Source organism: Rana temporaria, chromosome 5 (genome assembly GCF_905171775.1).
Source record: "Rana temporaria chromosome 5, aRanTem1.1, whole genome shotgun sequence".
Classification (NCBI taxonomy): domain Eukaryota; kingdom Metazoa; phylum Chordata; class Amphibia; order Anura; family Ranidae; genus Rana; species Rana temporaria.
In genome coordinates, this window is record NC_053493.1 from 237538724 (window position 1) to 237564023 (window position 25300).

Here is a 25300-nt window from a genome sequence, read left to right on the forward strand (position 1 = left end):
AATGTTTAAGGAACATACTAAACAAATATATCACACAGTGCATTCCAATGAGCAATAAATATAAGAGTGAAGGGTAAACCTGGGTGGCTAAACCGTAATGTAAAAATTCTTAGAGAGAAAAAAATGTCCGTTACAAAATATAAAAACGGAGGGGGCATTCTCAACATTCCAACGCTACAAGAAATGCAATAAAAAGTGTAAGAACAAAATAAGGGCGGCTAAAAAAGAATATGAGAGACACATAGCAGAGGAGAGTAAAAAAAATCCTAAGGAATTCTTTGGATATATTAACTGTACAAAAGCGAAATCAGAGAACATTGCCCACATAAAAGATGATAAAGGGAGGATGGTTACAGATGACACAGAGAAGGCAACTGTATTAAATGTTCCCCAGTTTTTACATTGGAAAAAGGAGGGGTTATACTGACCACAACCATATTGTTAGTAGCACATCACAGGATGTACCCTCAGAGTAAGATGTCCTCAAAGAACTTTGTCAGGTTATAGCTAGGCCATTGTGCCTAATCTTTGCGGACAGCATACTGTCAAGTATAGTACCAGCTGATTGGAGAAAAGCCAATGTGGTACCAATATTCAAAAAAGGGCATAGACATATTCCTGGAAACTACAGACCAGTCAGCCTAACATCAATAGTAGGTAAATTATTGGAGGGGATGATAATAAGGACTAGATCCAAGAATTTGCTAAAGAAAATAGTATCATTAGTAGTAATCAGCATGGGTTTTAAGAAGGGTCGTTCTTGCCAGACTAATCTGTCAATATTCTATGAGGAAGTGAGCTGACATCTAGATAGGGGGGGACCTGTGAATGTGGTCTATCTGGATTTTGCAAAAGCATTCGATACAGTTCCCCATAAACGCTTAATCTACAAGCTGAGGTCTGCAGGCATGGACCATAAGGTTTGTTCTTGGATAGAAAACCTTTTAACAGGGGCACGTCTAAAGGGTAGCGATAAATAACGTGTACTAAAACAGGTCTGGAGTGGTAAGGTTTCGGTCTTGTGACCAATTCTGTTTAATTTATTCATAAATGATATCAAGGAAGGGATACATAGCTCAATCTCAGTTTTTGCGGACGACAAAAAGCAGGGCAATAACTTCAAATCAGGATATAGAAATTTTTACAGAAAGAAAGACCTGAACAAAATAACGAGGTGGGCAACTACAGATGTAAAGTATGCACTTGGGGGGCTAAAAACAAATGCAAACTACTCACCAGGGGGAGAACCTCTGGGGGAATCAAGGGTGGAGAAAGATCTGGGGGTCCTAGTGGAAGACAGACTGAGCAATAGCATGCCATGTTAAGCTGCAGCTACCAAAGCCGGCAGAATATTAGCATGCATAAAAAAGGGGATATACTCCAGAGATAAAACTATAATCCTGCCAATTTATAAAACTCTGGTCTGGTCACATCTGGAGTATTTCATCCAGTTCTGGCCACCTGTTCTCAGTAGGGATGTGCTGGAGAGAGTCCAAAGAAGAGCAACAAAATTAATAAGGGGATTGGAGGACCTAAATTACAATAAGCGACTACAAGCATATTTATTCTTGAAGGAGAAGAGACGCTTCAGAGGGGACAATATAGCGATTTACAAATACCTCAATGGTGATTCCAGCATAGGAAAAAACCTAATCAGTCTCAGGGAGTGTAAGAGGACACACAATGAGATTGCAGGAGAAGCGGTTTAACAATAAGCTACGCTGTTTTTTTTTCACTGTCAGGGTGGTAAGGATGTGGAACTCTATTACACAATTGATGTCAGCAGGGAGTATAGATATTTTTAAGGGTCTAGAAACTTTTTTTTTTTATTTCAACCCGATTATTAAAACGGCCTTGCCTACACACGATCGTGAACAAAAAAAATTATCTAGCAAAGCGCGGTGACGTACAACACGTACAACGGCACTACAAAGGGGAAGTTCCATGCGTATGGCGCAACCCTTTGGGCTGCTTTAGCTGATTTTGTGTTAGTAAAAGACGATTCACGCTTTTCAGTCTGTTACAGCGTGATGAATGTGCTTACTCCATTACGAACGCTAGTTTTACCAGAACGAGCGTTCCCGTCTCATAACTTGCTTCTGAGCATGCACGTTTTTTCACATCGTTAAAGCCAGCACACGAAGAAAAAAACGACGTTAAAAACGACGTGAAAAATTAGAGAATGTTTGAAATTTTTAATGCCCATTTTTTTATATCGTGAAAAAATGCTCTGGAGCTCACACACGATCGTTTTTCGAAAAAAAAAAAAAAAATTGAACCCGAAAAACGGTCTTGTGTATGCGGCATAACTGATAATCAAAAATAATCACTGAATGAACACTACATTTAGTTACCTGATCCTTTGCTCCCTTGGCAACCGGCACTCCCCCACACTCCAATGGTGGACTGTCCTTTGGCACCATTGCATCCAAGATAGGGCTATGGCCTGTGCTTTGGTCTTCATAACGTTAGGACACTAGAATATTGAAGCATGGGGGACAAGATGTTGCAAGGACGTAGCATTCTTTTTTTTTCCCCTTAGACCAATGAACTCTTATAGTGCAGGCCCAGTCCCACTGCAAATTATACTTTTTAGCTCCCTGGAATTAGGCTCTCTTCCAGGTGTAGGCTGGATTACATAAATCATTTCATTGTAACTCTGACATATAAGAAAAGACCAGCCTCTTAACCACTTCCCGACGGCCGTACGAATATGTGCGGCCGCAGGGTGGTTCTAAATCTCTGACAGCTCTTCCGCTCCTCCGCTCTTCCAGGCCACTAGAGGGCGCGCGAGCGCCGCCGGAGCGCGCGTGCCCGCCGCATTCCTGAGATGCCGATGCGCGTGCCTGGCGGCCGCGATGTCCGCCAGGCACTCGCGATCGGCTGCTACAGGGATAAGACGTGGAGCTCTGTGTGTAAACACAGAGCTCCACGTCCTGTCAGGGGAGAGAGGAGACCGATCTGTGTCTCTTGTACATAGGGACACAGCATCGGTCACCTCCCCCAGTCACCCCCCTTCCCCCACAGTTAGAACACACCCAGGGAATACATTTAACCCCTTCCATGCCCCACTAGTGTTAACCCCTTCACTGCCAGTCACATTTATACAGTAATCGGTGCATTTTTATAGCACTTATCGCAGTATAAATGTGAATGGCGCCAAAAATGTGTCAAAAGTGTCCGATGTGTCAGCCATAACGTCGCAGTCCCAATAAAAATCGCAGATCGCCGCCATTACTAGTAAAAAAAATTAATAATAAAAAATTAATAATAATTCTGTCCCCTATTTTGTAAGCGCTATAACTTTTGCGCAAACCAGTCGCTTATTGCGATTTTTTTTTTTTACCAAAAATATGTAGAAGAATACGTATCGGCCTAAACTGAGAAAAAAAATGTTTTAAAAAAAAATGGGCTATTTATTATAGTAACAAGTAAAAAATATTGACTTTTTTCAAACTTGTCCCTACTTTTTTGTTTATGGCGCAAAAAATAAAAACCGCAGAGGTGATCAAATACCACCAAAAGAAAGCTCTATTTGTGTGGAAAAAAGGACGCCAATTTTGTTTGGGAGCCATGTCGCACGACCGCGCAATTGTCAGTTAAAGCGATGCAGTGCCAGAAGCTGAAATTTCACCTGGTCAGGAAGGGGTATATGTGCCCAGTAAGGAAGTGGTTAAAATTTGAAAGCAAAAAGCTATTCTGCACCATATCACCAACACAACCAATGCTACAGGCTGCTCTGACATGTCATAAATACATCTTTTAAGTTTGGGAACTGCCATTGTACCAAAGAATTATGTTGTATATTAAGATATGTCAGAACAGCAGTCAGTAGCAAAGTGTCATGATCTTCAAATAGAGCTACGCCAAAAACTTTGTAATGTAAGCTCTCAGGTTATGTTTTCCCTTCATGGCAGTGATAACAGATAAGTCATCTGAATGGTGAATTCACACTTGGATCTGCCAGGGTGGATGGCAAGGACGAATGGTTGAATGGTAAATATATTTAGTCCCTTCAAATATGGTCTTGTTTCACTCTAAACCACTTAGCCATTCATCCTTCTGTTAATAATGTTAATATTAGTAACCATTATTTATTTATTTAGAAACCTAAACAGCTTTCGATCTCTCTGTCCTATCCATAGACCACTGTCTTTCACCCACATATTTACTATTGTACTGGCATATTAATAAGCCCATCCAAAGATGGTCATGTTTCTTTTTTATATTTGGCCACATTCCACTACCTGCCCAGCATTTTTTTCTGGAATATTTAAAAACGCTTAGTATTGGGTCCATTAACACAACTATTAGAAACAGAATTTAATTCCAACCTGTATTACAGAAAGTATTTAAAAAAAGAAAAGAATTTGGGAAAACCTAGATTGAAAGTCAGTTTACATTCTGGATTCTTTTATTTTTTTTTGTATAAATAGCACTAGCAAACACCTACACTAAGTGCCGGTTCACACTGCGGGTTCCCTCATCGCGTGCTCCCAGGGGCAGATCACACTGCCCTATGCGAACTGCTGGGAGTGTCAATTAAAAGTTAATGACACCCCCAAATCAGTTTGTATATCGCAGTGGGAACTGCAAATTTGTACATGAATTGGAACGCATGGGTGTTTACACCCATGCGATCCAATTCTGCTGCGGACCAAAAAAAGCATCCTGTGCGAGTTTGGTCCAAACGCGATGTGAATTCAGCCATACCATTTGTATGGCTGAAATCGCATCACACAGAGATCACATGTGATTTGCACTGCAGTGCGAATCACATCCGATGTTGGACATTGCTGCAGTGCGAACCGGCAGTAAGAGCATATCACACATTGGGGCAGAGAGAATCAAAGGTATCCTAGAAGGTTAAAATGTACTGTTGGTGCCTACATTTGCTAAAAAAAAAAATCTGTCTAGCTCTGAGATGATATACAGTACTGGCTTGTAAATTCTACAGGAATACATCCAACACCAATAAACACATCTTACAATGATATTGATATGTAGGGCAAGTATATTGCTACACTCAATTTCTATTTCTCATTAGCAATCTTACTGTAAAACACTGCTTGGCACTTCTAGTCCTAATCGGTGATCCCTGTATGAAGTAGCACCAATGACACCACACAACTTTTTACTTCATATTGCTGCAGAAGGGCTGGAATGTACTTTTGCAACGTGGGAATGTAAAAATCCTTTCACATACACTGATCAACCATAACATTATGTCCACCCACCTTATATTGAATAGGTCCCCTTTTTGCTGCCAAAATATTCTTAACTCATCAAGATATAGACTCCACTAGACCTCAGAAGGTATGCTTTGGTATCTGGCACCAAGCCGTTAGTAGCATATAGACACAGAAATTCCCCAGTTATGGGACTTTATAGACACCTCAGTCATATAACAAATTCGTAAAAGCAGGTTCTTTTTATAAATCATCAGTAAAAAACAAAAAGCATGACATATACATGGTATGGACAGCTAATAAGTACATCAACAAAGTTGGTCCATACTATGTATATTCCATGCTTTTTGTTTTTTTTACTAATGATTTATAATAAAAAACCTGCTTTTACGATTTTTGTCTATATACGAATTCAGGGATGTTGCATATTATGGAGTTAAATCACTGATAACTCCATCAGTAGGAGATCACTGCCTCGGTTGGCTTGCCTTCTTCACACAGCATCCTGGTGCCATCCCTTCCCCAGGTAAGCAATGCACCGACACATGGGCATCCACATGATGTAAAAAAAAAATGAGGCCACTTTTTCATTGCTTTGTGGTTTAATTCTAATGCTCACGTGCCCATTGTGGGTGCTTTTGGCAGTAGACACGAGGCATGGGCACCCTGACTGGTCTGTGACTACACAGTCTCATAAGCAACAAACTTCAATGTATTGTGTGTTCGGACACCTTTTTATCGGAACTAGCATTACCTTTTTCAGCAATATGAGCTACAGTAGCTCTTCTATTAGATAGGAATACATGAGCCAGCCTTCACTCCCTACGTGCATCAATGAGCCTTGGCTACCCATGACCCTATTGCTGGACTAGTTTAGTAGGTGTTGACAACTGAAGGCCAGTAACATTTCACAAGAGCTGCAGTTTTGATAATGCTCTGACACAGTTGTCTAGCTTTTACCATTTGGGCCTGGAAGTGCAGAATCACGCACCTGCATGCGATTATGCGCACAGGAAGTGCCGCCCTGCAGTAAATGTATGTGGGGTGGTCAGCATACGGTTAAATCCTTAGACTTTTACATTTTTTGCTTTCAACACATCAATGTCAGGGACAACATATTTATTGGTGCCCAATATATCCCACCAACTTTCAGATGCCACTGTAATGGGATAATCGATGTTATTCACTTTATCCGTTGATGATCATAATGTTATTGCTGGTCAGTGTTCAATGTACTAGCATAGGTTAGTATTTAGGGGTCTCCAAAACTTTCGAAACAAAGGGCCAGTTTACTGCTATTCAAACCTTAGGGGGGGGGCAGACTGTGGCTAGTGGGAGTAGAAAATGCCCTGGCATTGGTGGGAGTAAAAAATGACATAGGCTTGGTGGTCAGTGGGAGCAAAAAATTACATTGTTGGTGTCAGTGGGAGGAATGGTGCCCTATCATTGGTGTCAGTGCGAGGAATAGTGCTCCGTCTTTGGTGTCAATGGAAGGAATAATGCCTTGTATTAGTAGAAGGTAAAGTGTTTCAAGGGACGGATAAAGCAATCAAAGGGCCACACCCGGCCTGTGGGCCGCAGTTTGGAGACCCCTAATATAGATGCTGGAGTTCAGAACCATTTTAATGTCTGCAAATATATACATGCTTTTAAACTATCATAGCTATATAAAGTGCATAATTTGTTTGGATTCTTCCAGATATCAATCTATGCTGTCTAGAGCAGCAGTCCCCAGTGGCTGGTGTTGGCACTTCATTCATCACTGCACCATGGTTGATTTGGTGTCAGGATTATTTCTATTATTACATTGTAATATAAAATGAAATAGCTCAACTCATCATAATGCAGAATCATAGGGAGCCCTGAGAGTGTCACTTGCCAACAGATCCAGCTTGTCACTTGCCACGTCGCCTAACAGATGCATCTCGTCCTGTTACCCGCCTTCAGATGCAGCTCGTCACTTGCCACCAAGTGCGGATTTTCACTTGCCACGTCGCCTGCCACCAGATGCGGATTGTCACTTGCCACATAACCTGCCACCAGGTGCGGACTGTCACTTGCCACCTCGCCTGCCACCAGATGCGGATTGTCACTTGCCACCTCGCCTGCCACCAGATGCGGATTGTCACTTGCCACCTTTGCCTACCACCAGATGCGGATTGTCACTTGCCACCTTTGCCTACCACCAGATGCAACTTGTCACGTCACCTGCCACCAAATGCAGCTTGTCACATCACCTGCCTTCAGATGCAGCTTGTCACTTGTCACATCACCTGCCTTCAGATGCAGCTTATTACTTGTAACATCACCTGCCTTCAGATGCAGCTTGTCACTTGCCACGACACCTGCCTTCAGATGCATCTTGTCAACTGTAACGTCACCTGCCTTCAGATGCAGCTTGCCACGTCGCCTGCCACCAGATGCAGCTTGTCACTTGTAACATCACCTGCCTTCAGATGCAGCTTGCCACTTGCCCCCAGGTGCAGATTGTAACTTCCCACGTCACCTGCCACCAGATGCAGATTGTCACTGGCCACCAGATGCGGATTGTCACTGGCCACCAGATGCGGATTGTCACTGGCCACCAGATGCGGATTGTCACTGGCCACCAGATGCGGATTGTCACTGGCCACCTCGCCTTCCACCAGATGTGGATTGTCACTTGCCACCTCGCGTGCTACCAGATGCGGATTGTCTCGTGCCACGTCACGTCACCTGCCACCAGATGCAGATTGTCACTTGCTACCAGATGCGGATTGTCACTATCCTGCCACCAGCTGAAGCTTTCCACTGTTTGCAACCAAAAAATACCAGATGCAGCTTGTCACTTTTTAAATGTAAAGGCAATTTGGTGGCAGGCGACAGTGACACCAGATCTGGCAGTCTCCCCCCAGCTATTTAGCACATGAATCCCAGAGTCAGGCCTAGAACACACGGGCCAGAATCTCGTCAGGAATTTTTTTTTTTTTTCCTGGCGAGATTCTTGGCAAGAATCTCTTGCCGCCCGAGTGTATACACAGTCCTTTCAAAAGAACCGCAGTTCTCTTGAAAGGTAAGAACGCAATGACATCATCGCGTACAACGAGCTTGCGCTCGTCACATTCAATGCCGTCGCCGCCATCTTGCTTCACCCTACCTATGCTGTGGAAGCTACCGCGCATGCGTCTAAGTCATTTCGAGCATGCGTGGGATTCCACGGTGACAGGTAAGTATACACACTCTCTGGTTTCTCGTCGGGAAACAGGCCAACAAGAAGCACAACGAGAAAATAGAGAGCAGGATCTCTATTTTTCTCGTCTAGATTTTGGCCAGATTTCCAGGCGAGAAACCTGAAAGCCTCGTACATACGCTCGGTTTACTCTACTTGTTCTTGCCGAGAAAACCGAGCATGTGTACGAGGCTTCAGAGTGGGCAGTGAGAGATGATGTAACCTTTCTGCTGCCCATGACTGCACAGTGAGGGTGGAACTGCCGTGATGCAGGGCAGGCAGTGAGAAATTATGTAATCTCTCTGCTTGCTCACCAGCCCGCCGCACTCACGGCCTGGCTACAGAGAGACCACGGCCCAGTGGTTGGGGATCCCTGGTCTAGAGCACTCTGATCACATACGAGTGTGTTGAAAACCACAAGGCAGGATGTGGCTATTACGTTACTGTATATGGTAAAAAAATACTTTTCATAGTTTTTCTGTACTGCACAAAACCATTCCTATTCTTTATATTTAAATTACATTTTTACTTAGTTTTTATTGCATGAGCATTGGGTGATGGAGGAAACAATATACTGTATATTAATAACCACATGGTAGTCTAAAGTGTTCGAATCCAAAAGCCCATGCAAAGATACACGCTATGCAATTTGATAAACCCACTTATCATGTAAAGTGTCCCTGGAAATGGTTTTGAAATACTGGAACGTGTCCAAGATTCAGACAACATTGAAGCTCCTTGTGTTGCCCAGAAGAAAAATATTTGTGTGGGTGCAAATGTAGGCACATAGGAAAATTTAACTGCATATTTATACATCTGTTTGCAGAAAGAAAAATGCAAGATGCAAGTAACGCTAGACATATATTTACGCTAAAGTTAATTTTTGTATTATACTATATTTGACAGTTTATTAATATTAAATATACAATTTCAACTATTCCCTTGGACGCTGCATTCATTTTCAAATCAATCTGACCACTGCTACATAAACACATAAGGAGGAAGAAGAGAAGATTGTGTGAAGCTGGCTGCACACATCATAATCAGATTGCACAATCTTCACAATTGCCCTATTCATTTACCTTATAGCTATTTAGGTAAGTTCTCATGCTACATGACTGCTGTAAAAGCTAAAAATCAAATGTACAATCTGACTGCAACATGTGAGCCCCAAACCAAATGCATTTGTTTTACTAGCTATAACTGTTTAGAGACTGGTTAAGGGTGAGGGAGAGTAATGCATTTGTTTTACTAGCTATAACTGTTTAGACACTGGTTAAGGGTGAGGGAGAGTTAGGAAGGCACACAAAGGCCAGGTATGTTTCAAGAGGCAAAGTGATATCATCCCCCAATAAGAAACAACTGCAAACACCAAAAACATGGTTAAAAGAGGAGTATTGACTTACAAATAAACATTTATATTCACCTATTTGGCCCCCGCTAGCTCTGCAGTGAGAACAGAGTGATCAAAGGCCACTGAATGGTAGGTTCTCCCCTCCAGCTCCCACTGGAGCGCTTGTCTGGGGAGGGGCTGGCTCAGACTATCAGCGGATTGCTGAGAGTCTAAGCCAGGTGCTGGTCCAAGCATCTGGTTGGATCCCAACTATATGGTCGGGATCTTTCCTGAGCCTGGACCGACTTTAGCTCCCTGTTGGCTGAAAACATGTCACAGGAGTGCAAAATAATCTGCAGTCCTGTGACCTACAGGAGAAGTATAGCCAAAATGGCTTAAAGGACTTTTTTGCAATACATTTTGTTACTTGAACTGATAATTGGGCGGTCGTGCAACACTGTACCCAAATAAAATGTATGTTCTTTATTTCTCACAAATAGAGCTCTCTTGTGATGGTATTTGATTACCTCTCGGGTTTTAATTTTTTTGCACTAAAAACGACTGACAATTTAAAAAAAAATATCTGATTTCTTCATCAAATTAGACCAATATGTATTCTGCTACATCTTATTGGTAAAGAAATCCAAATAAGCGTATATTGATTGAGTTGCGGAAAAAGTTATAGCGTCTACAAACTATGGAATATATTTATGGAATTTTTTTACCAGTAATGGTGGCGATTGCCGACTTATAGCGGGCCTGCAATATTGGGGAGGACAACCCGGACACTGACACTTTTTTTGGGAACCAGTGACACTAACACAGTGATCAGTGCTAATAATATGCACTGTCACTGTACTAATGACACTGGCTGGGAAGAGGTTAACATCAGGGGCGAGCAAACGGTTAACTGTGTGCCCAACTAGTGTTTTAGTGTAGTGTGGGAGGTGTTTTTACTAGGGGAAGCCATGAATCAGTGTCCCTGCGCTACAGGAACACAGGATCCATGCCTGTCTTACTGAGAGAATGGCAAACTACCTTGTTTACATAGGCAGACTACCATTCTGCCTGTGTACCAAACAATCAGCAGGTGCCAGCGGACATCGAGTCCTTAGGACCCGCTGATTGGCTTTTGCTGTGTAGAATCACTGTAGGACTGTGCCGTGGCAGCGCAAACTCGCGCCCTCTACCTGGAAGTGCAGGATCACTTGTGTGTGTTTGTATATATATATATATATATATATATATACACACACACACACATACACACGTGATCCTGCGCAGCATGACCACCCTGTAGGAGTAACGCTACATGTATACACAGACGGGTGTTAAGGCTGTCCAGGATCTCAGGCTGATGCAGTATACGAACAGAGAATTTGGTGCATGTGCCTCCACTTTAATGGTGTTGACATTCAGTGGGTTTGTCGGCTACGCGTCATGTCGGGATGTTTTGGACAATGGCCCCGCCCCTTTCCAGCGTGCGCATCACGCACAACGTCCACATCTATAGGAGGATCACACCTCCTCCATATACCGCATCATCCGTCAGCGCCAGCTCACATGTCGGAGCGCAATGACATCACACGCTCATTGCGCACGCCATTCAGGCGGTTAGTATAAATAAACCCATATGGGCTTATATCAGTCCAATGACGAAACGCGTCTGGGAGGACGTGCGGTGACATGATCACGTTAGGAGGAAGGGCTCCGCTCTGTGTGTTTGCCGGCAACAAAATTTTAAACGCTCGTTTACTCTTTTGACTATGTGAGTAATTTTCTATTATCTTTTAAAATAAATATCCTTGTGGAATTACACTATGTCTGCCATTCTTTATATATGATCGTGCGGTGGTGTTTCTGTCACGCCTGCGGGAGCCAAGTGCTGTTTCTGATCCAGGGAGTGGGATCTCTCCCCAAAGGCCGCGGCTGTGTTGCATTCGACTGTTGTCTATTATTGGAAAAACTTTTCTAATAGAAAAAGCACTGCGCAGAATAATGTGTAAGTGCTGCCAAGTACCAAAAATAAAAGATACAAATTTAAAGACAAGTAAAAGAGAAATAGGTACAGCGCAAAAACTAATATAAATTGAGAACCTACACTTTTAATATAGGGATATGTGATAGTGATAAATATTAAGAACAACATTAAAACAAAAGTTGAAATGTGTATAAAAAGTATACCCAATAATTATATATATGATATACAATTAAGAAATCTTCTCAAGTGTGCAAAAAAAGCAAAAAAAGCAAAAAAATTCATGCCAAATAAGAAGCAAGTGAACTAAGTGAAATCCAAATATATATGGTGACGTATAAATAGAAAAGTCCACAAGATGGCGATCCAATATAAATCAGGTGGAGCGCTGGAAAGTAATCATAGTGTGACACCAGAAATGATCCAAATTTATTATATTAAAAAGTGTTACACTCACATTTAGGCCGACACAGTGTGCATGAATGAACAAGGCAACTGCCTGTGAAAATGGCTGGTCTCGGCGTCTTCTCCACACGTTCTCCCGCTGTCCCTGCTTGGTTGTATGGAACGTGATGATGTCGGAATGTTAGCCACGCCAATGTGTGGAGAAGACGCTGAGACCAGCCGTTTTCACAGGCAGTTGCCTTGTTCATTCATGCACACTGTGTCGGCCTAAATGTGAGTGTAACACTTTTTAATATAATAAATTATCGCTATTCCAAGCAGTATCACGCTATGGGAATTTTCTTTTGTTTTTCCTTCCTGAGACAATTTTGAAGGTACTACTTAGGATCGCATACCATCCAGTCTTGTTGGGAGACTTTAAAGATACCCTATGCCCATACTGACCGCTGTAGTGGTCTTTCATTGCGGTAAGCAGACTACAACACTTCATCACCTGGGTGTCTTTCTGGTGGATAGATTGTTTGGATCATTTCTGGTGTCACACTATGAGTACTTTCCAGCGCTCCACCTGATTTATATTGGATCGCCATCTTGTGGACTTTTCTATTTATACGTCACCATATATATTTGGATTTCACTTAGTTCACTTGCTTCTTATTTGGCAAGAATTTTTTTGCTTTTTTTGCACACTTGAGAAGATTCCTTAATTGTATATCATATATATAATTATTGGGTATACTTTTTATACACATTTCAACTTTTGTTTTAATGTTGTTCTTAATATGTATCACTATGCCTATATTTAAAGTGTAGGTTCTCAATTTATATTAGTTTTTGCGCTGTACCTATTTCTCTTTTGTTGTCTATTATTATCCATCTGGTAATCTGCTTAACATTAGTGGTGGTGGGCTCTCACTGCAAGAAGTGTGCTGTGGAATCACGTTGGTGACTGGAATATCTCGTGTATGGCAGAACCATGCCCAAGTTGGAAGGAATATAGACTTTTCTATTTACCATTATAGCCCCTATTGAGGGTTAATAAATTCTTTTGTATGGACTTTAGATCACACTGAGTCCGGGTGCTATGGCGCAACTTTAACAACAAATGGCTGTATATCATTTAATATGTCCGTTTGATTATAGATATCTCTACACCACTATAGGATCCCCATGAAGCAATCAACTTAAAATAATATACATACTAATGAGCAAAATGAACAATGAGGTAAATACCCATAGAATATTATTAATTATCTGCTCACTATTTTGTCATACTTGGTGGGATTGTCATATATAGATACAGATATCAATATATTTTCTTTATATTTACCAATACACATTTTCAAAATAGACTGGCCTAGAGACAAACGAATTAGAACAGTCCACCTAGCAGCTGTAAAGATACAACATCGCACTGTCTTCCAGGCCAAGCTCTGAATGCCAACCCTAATCTGTAAGCATTTATCCATATAATCTATTTAATTGTGAATTAAGCCCCAGGAATGGCCATTTAAAAGGAGAAGTCCAGCCTGAGCTTTTTAGGCTGGGATTCTCCTAAGGGTCACCGGAGCACAATTTGTTTTGCACTCCTGTGACCCGTTTTCAGCGGAGAGCGGTTTGAAGTCCGCTCTCCACTGACGTTACTGCCATCAGTCGGGCAGCACGTCATCACGACTTCCAAGTCGGGATCCGCCAGTTGCCCTGATTGATGGCAGTCTCAGTGAGCCGCTGGGACAGCCTTTCCCCGCCCCTCCACAGCTCAGCGCTCCAATGAGTGTGGAAAAGCAGAGAGGAAAGAAGCTTTCCTCTTGGGGATCTGTGAGAACCGAGCCATTGGCGGTATTCGGTGGCTCGGTTCTCAGTGCAGAGACATCGGGGGACAGATGGACCATCGGTCTGATGCTCCATCCACCGAGGTAAGTATGAATCTAAAAAAAAACTGAAAAACCATACTTATATATATATATATATATATATATATATATAATCATACATATACACACACACAGTGCCTTGCGAAAGTATTCGGCCCCCTTGAACTTTTGTCACATTTCAGGCTTCAAACATAAAGATCTAAAACAATTTTTTTTTGAAGAGTCAACAACAAGTGGGACACAATCATGAAGTGGAACGAAATTTATTGGATATTTCAAACTTTTTTAACAAATAAAAACCTGAAAAATTGGGCGTGCAAAATTATTCAGCCCCCTTAAGTTAATACTTTGTAGCGCCACCTTTTGCTGCGATTACAGCTGCAAGTCGCTTGGGGTATGTCTCCATCAGTTTTGCACATCGAGAGACTGAAATTTTTGCCCATTCCTCCTTGCAAAACCACTCGAGCTCAGTGAGGTTGGATGGAGAGCGTTTGTGAACAGCAGTTTTCAGTTCTTTCCACAGATTCTCGATTGGATTCAGGTCTGGACTTTGACTTGGCCATTCTAACACCTGGATATGTTTATTTGTGAACCATTGCATTGTAGATTTTGCTTTGTGTTTTGGATCATTGCCTTGTTGGAAGACAAATCTCCGTCCCCGGGCCTCAGGTCTTTTGCAGACTCCATCAGGTTTTCTTCCAGAATGGTCCTGTATTTGGCTCCATCCATCTTCCCATCAATTTCTCTGTCCCTGCTGAAGAAACGCAGGCCCAAACCATGATGCTGCCACCACCATGTTTGACAGTGGGGATGGTGTGTTCAGGGTGATGAGCTGTGTTGCTTTTACGCCAAATATGACGTGTTGCCAAAAAAATTGATTTTGGTTTTCATCTGACCAGAGCACCTTCTTCCACATGTTTGGTGTGTCTCCCAGGTGGCTTGTGGCAAACTTTAAACGACACTTTTTATGGATATCTTTAAGAAATGGCTTTCTTCTTGCCACTCTTCCATAAAGGCCAGATTTGTGTAGTATACGACGGATTGTTGTTCTATGGACAGAGTCTCCCACCTCAGCTGTAGATCTCTGCAGTTCATCCAGAGTGATCATGGGCCTCTTGGCTGCATCTCTGATCAGTCTTCTCCTTGTATGAGCTGAAAGTTTAGAGGGACAGCCAGGTCTTCGTAGATTTGCAGTGGTCTGATACTCGTTACATTTCAATATTATCGCTGGCACAGTGCTCCTTGGGATGTGTAAAGCTTGGGAAATCTTTTTGTATCCAAATCCAGCTTTAAACTTCTCCACAACATTATCTCGGACCTTCCTGGTGTGTTCCTTGTTCTTCATGATGCTCTCTGCGCTTTAAACGGACCTCTGAGACTATCACAGTGCAGGTGCATTTATACGGAGACTTGATTACACACAGGTGGATTCTATTTATCATCATTAGTCATTTAGGTCAACATTGGATCATTCAGAGATCCTCACTGAACTTCTGGAGAGAGTTCGCTGCACTGAAAGTAAAGGGGCTGAATAATTTTGCACGCCCAATTTTTCAGTTTTTTATTTGTTAAAAAGTTTGAAATATCCAATAAATTTCGTTCCACTTCATGATTGTGTCCCACTTGTTGATTCTTCAAAAAAAATTACAGTTTTATATCTTTATGTTTGAAGCCTATACATATATACATATATACACACACACACATTCCTTCCTCAACAAGAAGTGATGCTCGTTACACAGTGTGGAATACACGAACCATACTCTGGGCCAACTACACATGTTGGCTCAGAGAAACCTCTTCAACGGTCTCCCTGATTATCCCAGGTATCGCTTCAGTCTATCAATTGTTAATTAATTTTCTTTTTCTGTTTTTCATTTTGATTGAGTATTCAGATGATATATATGTATGTGCAATAATGTAATCTCTGTTTATAGCTATACAATAGAAATCAATGTTCACGTCTGTTCCTGACCAAGCTGTTTGGCGAAACATGTAGAACGATTAATGCTGAACATTAATATGGAGAATACCAATCATGTATACTTCTCTGCGGTTGTGTATTTTTTAAAATTTTTGCATAATAAAAAACATTTTTATATTATATTTGTCGTTGACATATCATTAGCATTCACAGAGTCCCACTACTATCCTTTTCACTTTTTCAATAATTATACACAGACTAGGTTGACTGCCGGACGTGGGAAAATGCTAAAACGCAGAAAAATAGTTTTTGAAGCGTTTTGCAGCTGGCAGTCAAAATGTTCCTATCCCGAATGCTTCTTCCATGTTCGGGAGTTTGAACCTCCCCTAACCGCAGCAGCTTCTAAACTCTTGTAAAAGCCTATGTTTTCATTGACAAAAAAAATGCCAAAAGCTCCTTAACTCAAGTTTAAAAGCTGTAGCAGACATGAGCCCTAAAACTGCTATAGGGTGTTTAAGGACAACATCATGTTTAACCACTTGCCGACCGCGCACCGTCGTTATACGTCCACAAGGTGGCTCTGCTGGGCGAGAGCACGTAATATGACGTCCTCTCTCCCAGCCGCCACTAGGGGCGAGCGCCGCCGGAGGCGCGCGCGCCCCCCGCTCGCCCCCGACTCCCGTGCGTGTGCCCGGCGGGCGCGATCGCCGCCGGGCACCCGCGATTGCTCGTTACAGAGCGGGGACCGGGAGCTGTGTGTGTAAACACACAGCTCTCGGTCCTGTCAGCAGGGGAAATGCTCATCTTCGGTTCATACAATGAATGAACCGAGGATCAGTGTTTCCCCTAGTGAGGCCCCCCCCCCCCCCCCCCACAGTAAGAACACACCCAGGCATACTTAACCCCTTCCCCGCCCCCTAGTGTTAACCCCTTCACTGCCAGTGGCATTTTTATAGTAATCCAATGCATTTTTATAGCACTGATCGCTATAAAAATGCCAATGGTCCCAAAAATGTGTCAAAAGTGTCCGAAGTGTCCGCCATAATGTCGCAATACCGAAAAAAAAAATCGCTGATCGCCGCCATTACTAGTAAAAAAAATATAATAAAAATGACATAAAAATACCCCCTATTTTGTAAACGCTATAACTTTTGCGCAAACCAATCAATTATTGCGTTTTTTTTTTTTACGAAAAATATGTAGAAGAAAACGTATCGGCCTAAACTGAGGAAAAAAAATGTTTTTTTTATATATTTTTGGGGGATATTTATTATAGCAAAATGTAAAAAATATTCATTTTTTTCAAAATTGGCTCTCTATTTTTGTTTATAGCGCAAAAACTAAAAACCGCAGAGGTGATCAAATACCACCAAAAGTAAGCTCTATTTGTGGGAAAAATAGGACGCCAATTTTGTTTGGGAGCCACGTCGCACTACCGCGCAATTGTCTGTTAAAGCGACGCAGTCCCGAATCGCAAAAAGTACTCTGGTCTTTGGGCAGCAATATGGTCCGGGGGGTAAGTGGTTAAACTGACAATGCGTAGTGCCACAGGTGTACAGCATTAGCCAGCCTTTTTTTTGCAAGAGAACATAAAGTCATTAGAGAGTGTTATACTGTTACTGAATGACATGGTGGAAAAAGTAATTGAAGCAATAGACTAATAACAGAAAAAAATTCTATATCGCGTAGAAGCTGTAACACAGATGTGGCTATTTGTAAACTAGATATGGGCATGTGTGGCTCTTCTTACTTGCTAAGCTGGATGTAATTTCCAAGTTGCTGACATTAGTTTAGTAACACCAGAACATGCTTAATACTTTGCACAGCCTTATTAAGAAACACTCATTTTGCTCACCAGCTCGGTCATAGAGAATATGGGAGCGTTGCAAGCCTTCTTTAATGTGCTCCTCCTTTATGATCATTCTGTGTTTCTGTGGATCATCTCCTGCTGCAAGTCTAGCTTGGACAGACAACTGCAGGCCATTCAGGCCAGTTCTGGCATCACCATCGCAGAGATGTGCTAAAGTTGTTAGAGCTTTAGCCTCTATACACATTGGAGATCTGAAAGAAAAAAGGCAAACTGAGTAACTGCAGCTAAAAGATATACAGTATCTCACAAAAGTGAGCACACCCATTACATTTTTGTAAATATTTTAATATATATCTTTTCATGTGACAACGCTAAAGAAATTACACTTTGCTACAATGTAAAGTAGTGAGTGTACAGCTTGTATAACAGTGTAAATTTGCTGTCCCCTCAAAACAACTCAACACACAGCCATTAATGTCTAGATCGCTGGCAACAAAGGTGAGTACACCCCTGAGTGAAAATGTCCAAATTGGGCCCAAAGTGTCAATATTTTGTGTGGCCACCATTATTTTCCAGCACTGCCCTAACCCTCTTGGGCATGGAGTTCACCAGAGCTTCACAGGTTGCCACTGGAGTCCTCTTTCACTCCTCCATTACAACATCACAGAGCTGGTGGATGTTAGAGACCTTGCGCTCTTCCACCTTCCGTTTGAGGATGCCCCACAGATGCTCAATAGGGTTTAGATCTGGAGACATGCTTTATCCAGACCATCACTTTTACCCTCAGCTTCTTTAAGAAGGCATTGGTCCTCTTGGAGGTGTGTTTGGGGTCGGTTTAAATACTGCGCTCCGGCCCAGTCTCAAAGGAAGGGGATCATGCTCTGCTTCAGTATGTCACAGTACATGTTGGCATTCATGGTTCCCTCAATGAACTGTAGCTCCCCAGTGCCGGCAGCACTCATGCAGCCCTAGACCATGACACTCCCACCACCATGCTTGACTGTAGGCAAAACAAACTCATCTTTGTACTCCTTACCTGGTTGCCGCCACACACGCTTGAAACCATCTGAACCAAATAAGTTTATCTTGGTCTCATCAGACCACAGGACATGGTTTCAGTAATCCATGTCCTTAGTCTGCTTGTCTTCAGCAAACTGTTTGCGGGCTTTCTTGTGCATCATCTTTAGAAGAGGCTTCCTTCTGGGATGACAGCCATGCAGTCTGAGCACCGACAGGCTGACTCTCACCCCTTCGTTCAACCTCTGCAGCAATGCTGCCAGCACTCTGGCTATGATGCTGAGCACATGCACTTAACTTCTCTGGTCGACCATGGCGAAGCCTGTTTTGAGTTTTAAACCGCTGTATGGTCTTGGCCACTGTGTTGCAGCTCAGTTTCAGGGTCTTGGCAATATTCTTATAGCCTAGGCCAGTGATGGCGAACCTTGGCACCCCAGAGGTTTTCGAACTACATTTCCCATGATGCTCATGCACTCTGCAGTGTAGTTGTGCATCATGGGAAAAACCATCTGGAGTGCCAAGGTTCGCCATCACAGGCCTAGGTCATCTATATGTGGAGCAACAATTAATTTTTTTAAGATCCTCAGAGAGTTCTTTGACATGAGGTGCCATGTTGAACGCCAAGTGACCAGTATGAGAGAGTAAGAGCGATAACATCAAATTTAACACACCTGCTCCCCATGCACACCTGAGACCTTGTAACACCAACGAGTCACATGACGCCGTGAAGGGAAAATGGCTAATTGGTACCAATTCGGAAATTTTAACTTGGGGGGGGGGGGGGGGGTGTACTCACTTTTGTTGCCAGTGGTCTAGACATTAATGGCTTTGTGTGTAGTTATTTAAAGTGGACAGCAAATTGAAACTGTTATACAAGCTGTACACTCACTACTTTACATTGTAGCAAAGTGTAATTTCTCCAGTGTTGTCACATGAAAAGATATAATAAAATATTTACAATAATGTGAGATACTGTATATAGATAATGGGATTTTTGTACTCACCATAAAATCCCTTTCTCCGAGTTCATGGACGGACACAGCATCTTATTCTTCACATTAGGGTATTAGCCTTCTATCAGGAAAGGACTAGGCAGAAAAGCATGTTAAGTGTTAAACATAACTGTACAGTACCGCCCTGGGGGCGGTCCCACTAGGTACAACCCCCTCTTCCCTGCATCATGCAGCTCAGTTCGTCAAAAAGCAGTACAAACATATAAAAAGGAAGGGTGGGAGCTGTGTCCGTCCATGAACTCAGAGAAAAGGATTTTACGGTGAGTACAAAAATCCCATTTTCGCTTTTGTTCATGGACGGACACAGCATCTTATTCTTAACATTAGAAACGTCCCCAAGCAGTGTCAAAAACGAGGGGTGGGAACAGCAATTAAACCAACATCACCTGTGAGACCGACACTTTGATGTCGGAAAACCCAGGAGGCACCTATTGACCTGGTCGAATGCGCCGTGAGAGCAAAGGGAGGCATCCGCCCTTTAAGGGCAGAGCCTGATTACAATCTGTCTGATCCACCGAGACACGGTGGCCGACGAGATCGCCAGGCCTTCCTATGGGCCAGTCACTGACACAAACAGTGAGTCTGACCTCCGAAAACTGAGTCGTAGCAGACAGATACACCCGCAGAGCTTGTACAAGGAAAGCAAGCAACCTCTTGGAATGCGACGGCCGAAAACACAAGGATGAAGCACAATGTCCACATTTTGATAAAAAGGCCGAAAAAAAACCTCAGGTAGAGACAAGGCTGCGGACACAGCACTGCTTCACCCTTTAGGATGAGTAAGTGGGGAGACTTGCAAGACAAGGCCGCCACTCAAACACCCCCTGGTAGAGGTAACATCCACCCGAAAGCTACATACCAAGAGAGTGCCACCAGAGGAATCTTCTCTATGTACCTTAAAAAAGGTGGTTTCTGAAAACACACAGGGTACCAGATTCAATCCCACAAAGGCAGCAGTGATTGAACCCCTTGGATAAGGTGCCCACCAGTGAATGAGCCGCCAAGGGTCGCGGAACAAATGAGCCAAGGCTTACATCCGCCCCTCAATAGACAGAAAAGCAAGTCTTTCAACCACTCCACGCTGTAAAAAACAGCAGGATCCTGGAAGCCGGCTATGTACGTGAACGCCACTCCATCTCCATCATCCGAAAGATGACTTCCGTGCCCTCAGCATGGTGGAAGCACCGAACCAACAGGCAACGGTCACTTAGTATCCGACTGTCAACAGCCATGTCATGAAGGCCAGCAACTGCAAGCAGGATGAAATGTATGACCTTGCGATAAAAGGTCCTATCGCCAAGGAACTGCCGCCACCAGTCGCACCAAAGTGGCGTACCAGGGACGCCTGAATGAAACTGGGGCAAGTAGACTACTTGGATCCCCTCTGCTACTACTCTGTGAGCAGATGAGGAAGAGTATTTTTAGGAGGAAAACATACATAACAGAGACTGTCCCCACAGGACCACAAAACGCTTCTGACGCGTCCTCCCAGGAACCTTCTATCCTGGCCACAACCTCAAAACCTTCCGATTGGGTCGAGAAGCCAGGAGATCCCCATCAGGCGATCCCCATCTCCGGTAGAGGGGTCAAAACACCTCCGAGTGTAGAGACCATAGTTCAAGGCCCAGCAACTGCCAACTCAGGGAGTCTGCCTGCTAGAGTTCTACGCCCAGACTGGATGCAGGTGATAGGGCCAGCACATATTTTTCCCGCTCCCGCAGGATGTGAGCGACGGCATGCAGCAGCGAAGCGACTTGCTCCCCCTCGATGGGTGACATATGCCAATGCCGTGGCGTTGTCCAACTGGATCCTGACTGGACGTTCTCGCAGCCTTCGTGACCAAGTGGAGGGGCACCGCCTGAACGCCCGAAGGAGCATCCTGATCGGCAGGCGGGGTTCTTCTGCGTCCAGCGTCCAATAAAAAAAGGGAAACGACTTCTGGACTGAAAGGCCGGAGACCTCAGCCACCGGATCAGGGATCCCAAACTAGCCGGCTCACCCGGATTTGACAATCCAGGGACAATGAAGCTGTGTCCCATATCGACGGGATCTCCGTTTTGCAAGGGTGGAATTAAAACACACAGGACCGCCTCAAAGGTGGCTGCCGTGAAAAAACCCGGACGCGCATGTAAAAGCGCAGTGACCACCGTTATGCCCCCCGTTGTACTGCAGCCTGAGTCTGCAACTTGTGAAGGGAGAAAAAACTTTCGCTTTTGAGGAGTCCAGAACGAACCCAGGTATTCCAGGCGTGAAGTCGGCACCAACACCGACTTCTGGGGGTTCAGTACCCAACCAAAAACTCCCGAAAAGTCAGACTGGCGATCGCCACATCCACCCTGAATTCCGAGACAGAATCTGCACTCAGACGGAGATCGACCAAATAGCCCATGATTGCAATCCCTCGCTGCCTCAGCAAGGCCAGGATCGGGGCGAGCACCCTGAAGAAACTCCCGGTGCTCACACCAGGCCAAAAAGGGGGATCCACCATTTAGCAGTGCTCATCGCAGACTGCAAACCGCAGAAACCTCTGAAGCCTGACGCATATGGGGGCTGCAATAAAATGCGTCCTTGATGTGCAAGGAAGGCAGCAAAAAAATTCCCCGGACCTAGTGCAGCGACCACAAAGTGACAAACTGCGATTCTAAACCTTTGCGCCATCACAAAGCTGTTGAGGGTCTAGAGATCCAGGACCAGACCTTCTCTGGAACTACAAACAGATTGTAGATTCTAAAGGATGAAACCAATTCGAATACAAGCTAGCGGCTGCTTGGGGCCCGTCAGCACAAATACTCTTAGGTCAAAAAAAGGGGGTATTGGTTGGGACTTTCGAGGCACTGATAGGAAACCATGGATAGGTATAAAACAAGATTTATTTACATACAAAAATACAGATATAAAAAGGACATAAAAACATTGGGGACAGGCCCCACAAATCAGATGAGGTAATGTAAAAATAACAAAACCATCTAGGTCTAATACGTGGAGCCAGTCAAACAATCTCTCGACCGGTTTCGCGGTTGTACCGCTTCTTCGGGAGAAGTCTAGAAGATATATACAAAATATACAATAAACACCAACCACAGTGTAAATATAATATATGGTCACAAGATTTTCAAAAAACAATACATTATCTAGAGGAGTCAAAAGGCAAATTGCTCACCTAAACTGGTCCAAGTGAACGAGCCATAGGCCCGATAGTCCCCCCGTGGCACACAAGGGGGATGTTAAAGACGGGCTCTGGTAAGGTAAACAAGAACCTTAATAATGATGTTAAGTGATGGTGGATAAGTAGGGGGAGGGCCACCCAGTGAAAATATGAATGAGGATTGGGGGTAAAGCTGGGGGAGGAGGAGAAGTGAGGGATGGGGGAGGAAGGAAAGAGGGAAATAGGACTAAGGGAGGAAGGGAAATTGAATGGTAGAAGGGAGGATAGGGGGGGAAAAACAAACGAACAAGGACAATTGGGAAAAAGAGGAGGGTTGGGGGGGGGAGAGGGAAGAGGGAAAAGGGAAGGGGGGAGCAAGAACAAAGGATGAGGAAGGGAAAGTTTAAAATTAAATAAGATTTGGGAAAGGAAGAAAAAAGAGGGGGGAAGGGGAGGGGGACAAGGGGAAAAAAGAAAAAACAAAAAGAAGGGGAAAAAGAAGGAAGAAAAAGGGGGAAATATAGGAAGGGAGTAAAAGGAAATAAAGAACCATGGGAAAAGAGAAGGGAAGCAGCAACAGCTGAAGCCTTAGAATAGATAGGATTTGAATATAATGGGGGGGAGGGGAAGAAAGGGAGGAAAAAAGAAAAAGGGGAAAAGAGGAAAGAAAAAGGAGACAAATGAGAAGGAAAGGGGGGGGGGAGAAAGAGGAAGGTATGGGAGGGAGAAAAAAAGTGGAATGGAGGAAAGCAGAGGGCATCAGGGAGGAGGAGGGGGGGGGGGGGAGAAGCAGGACAAGGAAAATAATGGAGTGGAAGAAAGCAGAGGACATCGGGGAGGAGGAGGAGGGGGGGGGGGGGGAACAGGACAAGGAAAAAGTCAAAGAGAGCAATAATAAATATGCAAAAAAAAATCAGAAAAAGTGCAGAGAATATTTATGTAGTGAACATAGGAGAAAAAAAAGGGGGGGGGGAGAGGGAGTAAGGTGCAGGGTCTGAGGACTGCACGCCTGCGCAATACATCTAGTGCGTCAGGGGTTGGACGGAGGACCACGCCAGCGTCGCGATCATGTGACGTCTGGCGTGGTCCGGGATTGCACACATAAACAGCTCTTGAGCTGTAATGTGTGAGACTGCACGGACGCTCTCCCTGGGGACATGCGGTATTTGATCGTACCACTGGTAAGCTCTCCTTTTAAAGTCTGCTGACATTCATACCCCTCCGGCTCCAAATTATCAAAAGTGGTTGCTTAGTCTCCATCTTAATTCCCTTCACAGCCGGATGTACCTGTCTAGTGTTCCTATACCTATCAGTGTATCATTCTACCTCACCATCGTTACTGATCTAACCGCTTACATCAGCCCCAGCCCATATACTTTGCAACAGCATTGTTGGTAAGAACCCCCTTGAAATTGATATTTTTACTCTATGTGACACTTGGAGTGGGTTAACACTTCCTCCTCTTCCTTTCACCATGGCACTCTTTATCTAATCCCCATCCACTTCCCTGCACCTCACTCCCTCCCCCCCCTCACCCTTTTTTCTCCTATGTTCACTACATAAATATTCCCTGCACTTTTTCTGTTTTTTTTTGCATCTTTATTATTGCTCTCTTTGTCTTTTTCCTTGTCCTGTTTCCCCCCTCCCCCTCCCCGATGTCCTCTGCTTTCTTCCACTCCATTATTTTCCTATTCATGGTTTCCTATCAGTGCCTCGAAAGTCCCAACCAATACCCCCCTTTTTTTACCTAAGAGTATTTATGCTGGCAGGCCCCAAGCAGCCGCTAGCTTGTATTCGAATTGGTCTCATCCTTTACAAACTAAACTGGCACATATACTTAGCTGTATAGCAAGTCTAACAGAGGCTATACTCATCTTTATCTAAGGCCGCAGTGCAGACATATGTAATGCCATGCACCACCTGGTCTGCTATCATGCTGACCGGGGAAGCCATTGCTATCCAAAACACGGTGCAGCAAATTTTGTCCATTAGGGACGTATCAGTGACCCCAGGGTCATGGCCAACAGTGGCCGCCATGCTGACCCCCATACCCTGAACAAGGGCCGGGCTCTGGATACCAGGGGGCCCTATCGTGGGAAACATTCCGCAAAGGGAAAATGGACAGCCATGCGATTTTTTGAAACGCTGCGGCCGTTCCCATTTTTAGCATGTAAACTTATCCAATGAGCATGTAGGGAAATTCTCCCAGCGGTGCGGGCCGGCTTATAGGACCCAGAAGGGACCGACACCATAATAGATGCACTCGCCGTAACCTCCATTTTATTGGGGAGCCCGCACGTGGTGATAAGTTCTCCAACAAGCGCCTTCTAGCACTGACCCGGACACGGAAGCAAGCGAGAACGCAGTTCTGCACAGTCCGAAGGTCCTGGGTTGCATCCTCTGA

At 43.9% G+C, this 25300-nt stretch overlaps 1 protein-coding gene across 1 annotated transcript in view; it reads right to left on the reverse strand.

The window, feature by feature from the left end:
- WRNIP1 (WRN helicase interacting protein 1) overlaps positions 1-25300 on the reverse strand; it is a 152525-nt gene that overhangs the window by 51363 nt on the left and 75862 nt on the right. Inside the window, exon 4 of the mRNA XM_040353628.1 lies at positions 17767-17972. Within this exon, the coding sequence (XP_040209562.1) occupies positions 17767-17972 (206 nt within the window). The remainder of the gene's footprint in view (positions 1-17766; positions 17973-25300) is intronic.